Source organism: Neltuma alba, unplaced genomic scaffold, assembly GCF_004799145.2.
Source record: "Neltuma alba isolate B1F8T4 unplaced genomic scaffold, ASM479914v2 tig00010378_pilon, whole genome shotgun sequence".
Classification (NCBI taxonomy): Eukaryota; Viridiplantae; Streptophyta; class Magnoliopsida; order Fabales; family Fabaceae; genus Neltuma; species Neltuma alba.
This window is the reverse complement of record NW_021635282.1, coordinates 173,143-178,781: the sequence shown is the minus strand read 5'-3', so window position 1 is coordinate 178,781 and position 5,639 is coordinate 173,143. Positions and strand designations below refer to the sequence as shown.

Below are 5,639 nucleotides of genomic sequence, written 5' to 3'. Positions count from 1 at the left end.
AAAACAACCCAAAGACTTTACAGGAAATAGAAATATTATATAATTTTCAATCTGGACTGTCTTAGCATGCCCTCCCAAAGACAGATTAGTAATCTGGACTCGCAAATGCATGGTCTTCAACAGAACAACATTGCACACACTGAAGAAAGACTTAAAGTAAGTCAGTTAAAGAGTATTATTACAAATATATCTGTCCCTTTTTTGAGCTATTTATAACTGACTTAAGAAATTTACTGGTCTGGATGGAAAAAGAAAAGAAAGACATGACCCCGTCTAAAGCAGTATTTGCTGGTCTGGAAGGATATTTTTCTCAAACAGTGCAAAGATCTTTTCTGAAATTTCATGGGAACCTTAAACATAGTCTCGTGAGAGGAAGAAAGGCCAATGACTTTTCCTTTTGGCAAGATCAAGACCAAAGACCTTGAACAGGTCCCATAGCTTAGTTTCTCGTTGTGTGTCCCTATCGCACTTCACAATCACCATTTAGTTTCTCGTTGTGTGTCCCCATCACGCCTCACAATCACCATTGATATTGTTGCCCTAGGGACCCATATGACAGCCATCACCTTAAGTCGTATCATTTTAATTTACTCAGAAAAGAGAAAACCCAAAGCCCTAGTACACACACGCGTACACACAAAGTAAATTATAATTTTTTGAACAGAAATATCATATAATTTTCAATCTAGGATGTCTTAATTACTTCTTTGACAGAGAAACGCTGCAGAAAAGCAAGACTTTATTGTAAGCGAGTCCTATACCTTTTGGACGACTCACCTAACCAGTATATCTGACATGTTAAGAGGTACTATAAATATCTGTGCCCTTTTAGCTCAGCTACAGTATAACCGACTTGAGAAATTTGGCCCCAGCTTTATCCCTTGCCCCGTTACCACCATGAAGCCTTATTCTGCGAAAGCCCTAATTCTGATAAATGTTCCATTGTTTCTTCTATTGGTGCTTCATTCTTCTTGCCATTCTCTTCATAGAATAACCCCAAGCCAGCCCCTCAAAGACGGCGATGTTTTGCTCTCAAATGGAGGAGCCTTTGCCCTCGGTTTTTTCACTCCTAGCAACAATTCAAGAAAGCGCTATGTTGGAATATGGTTTGCAAGATCCTCTAAACCAGTTGTTGTGTGGGTTGCTAATAGACAGACTCCTCTCAATAATACTTTTGGAGTTTTGTCCATTGATGTCCATGGGAACATCGTTCTCGTTTACAATGATACTAATCTAAATAGAAATGCCCCCATTTGGTCTTCCAGTGTTTCTTTCTCATCTTTTAGTCACACCTTTGCCGAGCTTCAGGACACTGGAAACTTGGTTTTAATCAGGAATAAAGGGAGGCCAATATGGCAGAGCTTTGACTACCCTGGTGACACGATGCTTCCGTTCATGAAAATTGGGGTGGACCTGAGAACTGGTTTTAATTGGTCCATGACATCATGGAAATCCCCAGACGACCCAGCAATGGGGGACGTGACTCACATAATTGACCCAATAGGTTATCCTCAACTGTTCTCGCTTAAAAATGGAGCTCCATTTTGGCGAGGTGGGTCTTGGACGGGTCAGAGATTTAGTGGAATACCACAAATGACGCCCAACTTCATCTTCAACGTCACTTATATTGACAATGCCACTGAAGTTAGCACTGAGACCCGAGTCATGGACCCTTCAATATTCTTAATAACGTTGCTAGACAACACTGGCCATGTGACACGAACTATTTGGCGAGCTAAGGAGAATAATTGGCTCCAAGTTTGGTATGGTCCGACGGAGGACTGTGACCACTATTGTTGGTGTGGGTCGAATAGTAAGTGTGACCCATATAATATGAACAAGTTTGAGTGTGTGTGCTTGCCCGGATTCGAACCCATGAACCCATATGAGTGGAATATGAAAAATGGGTCAAGTGGGTGTGTGAGGAAGAAGAATGTGTCCACGTGTCGTAGCGGGGAGGGGTTTGTGAAAGTGGCACATGTGAAGGTGCCAGATACATCAAAGGCACGTGTGGATAAGAGCGAGAGTATGAACTTGAAAAGTTGTGAGGAAAAGTGCCTGAGGGATTGTTCGTGTGTAGCGTATACGAATGCGGATGAGGTCAAAGAAAGTGGGTGTTTGACATGGCATGATGATATGGAAGACATCAGAACATTCGAAAATGTGGGCCAAGATTTGTATGTGCGTGTGGATGCAAATGAATTGGGTAAATTCTTCACTTTCACTTCTTTTATGTTTTTCTTATTAACAGTACAAAATTTAAAGCCAAAAAGAACTTTTAAGTAATATAGATGTAATTTGTGTATTTGTGATCATATTATTAAATTCTGATAAAACCACAAAATTCATAAAATAATTTATTTCTTTTTGAAATATGCCCTGTTCTCTAAAATTTTTCTTCATTCAATTAATATTAACTAATTTTTTTAATTTTAAGAGATTGTTTAATGAGAATAGTATTTTATTTATTTTAATTATAAAATTTATTTTGGTCATTGTATACCATTTTATAACATGCAGGCTGATTATTATTTATATTGATGATATATTAGCCAAAAATCATCATTGATAATGATTATATTTGCAAGTGATCAATTGAGAGAAAATTATATGTGAGGGACAAATTGGGAAGATAAATAGTCGGAAGTAGAAGATCTGGGGCCTTTAATGTGTCCCCCTCTAATATCTGTTGTGGTGTCCTAGCCTCCCGACCTTTAATGTGCCTCAAAATTTTAGGGTATTTTTTCTTTGAAAAATTTTAAAATTGCACTATTTTTTTACTCAAGATATCAGTATGCACTAATTTTATGTAAAATTCAATGATCAAAAGAAAAATTAAAAGAAAATATTTGCAAAATTAGCATCATAATGGACAATAAAGAGTATCAGAGGAATGCACATTTGAGGCCTCAAGCCCGAAGCTGAATGTTTTAGGCACAAATTCAAAATAAAGACGCGTCTTTATCCAAACTATGTATAGATGGATCTTTAAATCTACATACTGAGATGATCTATGGTAAGAAGTATCATTTTCCCACACTAGTAAAAGTATATTCATTGAACCTCTCTCAAAAGTATCATGATAATTCATTGGGGGGGCATTTTTAAGCTTATATTAGTTGTTTGAACTTAAATTCCTCTTTGGTGTATTATTGTTTGCAGCTAGATATGAAAGGAAGCATTATGGTTCTCTTGGCAAGAAGGGGATGATGACCCTCATAGTTATTTCTATTTGCTTGATAACATTCTTGGTCATCTCTTTCTTATGTTGGTTTGTAATAAAGAACAGGAATCAAGGTGAGCTTTATTTCCATCATTTCGCCCACAAAATGAAGTTTGTTGAGTTGATAAAATCTATACACTGCACTAAACTTACTTGAAGATTTGTCTTTTTAATCTACAGTGGTGATTAATTGGCTGTATTACAACTCATCTCTTACATCTATTTTTTCACTTTTTATTTCACACAGCAAAAGGAATGCACGGAGAATATTTATTTGACGGAGAAGACAATTCCAATTTAACTCTATTTGACCTAAAGGACATAATTGAGGCAACAAACAATTTCGCAGACGCTAATATGCTTGGAAAAGGTGGCTTTGGTTCAGTATATAAGGTAGATGTTCTATGTATAAATAGTCTGAAATTTCATAAATTGGATTAACATTGTTTTCAATGCCATTAGCTTATTATTTATAGTAGTGGTTTCATACAACAAAGATAAAATGCATACATTCATGAATTAAATTATGGATTTTGACATCAGGGTCTACTTAAAGATGGAATGGAAATAGCAGTTAAGAGGCTATCAAAGTATTCTGGACAAGGCATCGAAGAATTCAGGAATGAGGTTACTTTAATTGCAAAGCTCCAACATAGAAATCTTGTAAGGATCTTAGGTTGTTGCATAGATGGAGAACAGAAGATGTTGATATATGAATATTTGCCAAACAAAAGCTTGGACTCCTTCATATTTGGTGTGTCTTCTTCTCATTTAATTTGTCTACATATATAAGATTTTGTCAAAATTTACAGTTGTTGAAAATGAGAGAATTGATCAAGCGATATTCTTTACTTCTAATAGTTTATCTCTTTTATCTAGATCAAGCAAAAAAATTACAATTAGATTGGAGGAAAAGATTTTACATCATTTGTGGAGTTGCAAGAGGAATTTTATACCTTCATCAAGACTCAAGATTAAGAATAATTCACAGAGACCTAAAAGCTAGCAATGTCTTGTTAGATCTTGCAATGAATCCTAAAATTGCAGATTTCGGTATGGCAAGAATATTTGGTGGTGACCAAACTGAAGCAAACACAAACCGTGTTGTTGGAACTTAGTAAGTACTCTATAGCTCATATTACTTCAGTTCCCTAGCATTGCATTACACGTACATATGCCTAGTTTCCACAAGTTCGAAAAATACTAGTAACACTGAAAGCTACACTTTGAGTACTTCGTTGGGAATGATTTTCTACAATTCAATATCTGTATATAAATAATGTAAATTTCAATGCTAGAAAATCCATTTTTCTTAGTCAAATATCATTTCAAACACGAGCTAGATAGGTTTGTGATTTATTCCAGCCCATTCAAATTCAAAGTCAATATATTCATATGACAAAATATGCTAGAAATAATAAAAAAAACAATTCAGTGCTATAAAACCAAGTATCTCTAGTCAGAATGATTATTGACAAATTTCATTAATATTTTGCAGTGGTTATATGTCGCCAGAATATGCAATGGAAGGAATTTTTTCAATAAAATCAGATGCGTACAGTTTTGGAGTTTTACTTTTGGAGATTGTTACTAGTAGAAAGAATAGTGGTCATTATGATGACATTACTTCTACTTTGGTTGGACATGTAAATACAGATAATGAACAACTTGAGTTAAGTTTGCTCTTTTCTAATAGTCCGCTTGCTTAATGAATTCAATCATTTCAGATTTGGAATCTTTGGAGAGAAAGCAGAGCTATGGAGATTATTGATCCATCGTTAGTAGGTGATCCATGCCTTGAACATGAAGTTCTCAAATGCATTCATGTTGGACTTTTATGTGTGCAAGAATATCCAACAGATAGGCCTACCATGTCAGAAGTTGTTTTCATGTTGGATAATGACTCAACTCTTCCTCATCCAAAGCAACCAGCATTTCTTTTCAAGAAAACTAATTGTGATGATTCAAATCCGTCAATCAGTGAAGGAGTTAATTCAGTTAATGAGATGAGTACTACTGTGATTGAAGCTCGCTGAAAATCATCACTCTCTTATAATTGGTAATGCTCTTCCAATGCTATGATATACTTGTGATGAAGTGATGGATATATTTTACGATTTTTAAAACATTGTGAATGATAATAATGCATATATGTTTTTGCATTGAAGTCAAGTGTGAATCGCAATGATGCATAGATTTTTTTTTTCCTATTGCGGTTACAAAATAAATGATGTTTAAAACTTGCTTAGTTATCAAGCCTGGTTTTAGTTGTTAAGTACCAGCAGTATTGGACATCTTCTTCCGTGTACCATTTTGTTGCCATACATATACGGCATAGCCCCAAATTAATTGTCCTTGAAATTTAGGGTTATAAAGCCAGACATAACCTCAAAATTAATTGAACAAAATTTTTCGT

At 35.3% G+C, this 5,639-nt stretch overlaps 1 protein-coding gene across 1 annotated transcript; it reads left to right on the top strand.

Annotated features, from left to right (window-relative positions):
- The first annotated feature begins 886 nt into the window (after positions 1 to 886).
- Positions 887 to 5,390, top strand: LOC114756248 (G-type lectin S-receptor-like serine/threonine-protein kinase RKS1). The gene is made up of 7 exons (XM_028945180.1): positions 887 to 2,206; positions 3,163 to 3,297; positions 3,471 to 3,616; positions 3,767 to 3,977; positions 4,271 to 4,340; positions 4,722 to 4,869; positions 4,951 to 5,390. The coding sequence occupies exons 1-7, from the start codon at positions 898 to 900 to the stop codon at positions 5,257 to 5,259; spliced, it is 2,328 nt and encodes a 775-aa protein (XP_028801013.1). The 5' UTR covers positions 887 to 897; the 3' UTR covers positions 5,260 to 5,390.
- Positions 5,391 to 5,639: the final 249 nt, after the last annotated feature.

What these genes read in the sequence shown, in the direction of transcription:
- LOC114756248 (XM_028945180.1), top strand. Translation starts at nt 898, where the DNA reads ATGAAGCCTTATTCTGCGAAAGCCCTAATTCTGATAAATGTTCCATTG. An exon ending in TGTGGATGCAAATGAATTGG is followed by an intron (nt 2,207 to 3,162) that starts GTAAATTCTTCA and finishes TATTGTTTGCAG; the next exon opens with CTAGATATGAAAGGAAGCAT. An exon ending in CTTCTACTTTGGTTGGACAT is followed by an intron (nt 4,870 to 4,950) that starts GTAAATACAGAT and finishes CAATCATTTCAG; the next exon opens with ATTTGGAATCTTTGGAGAGA.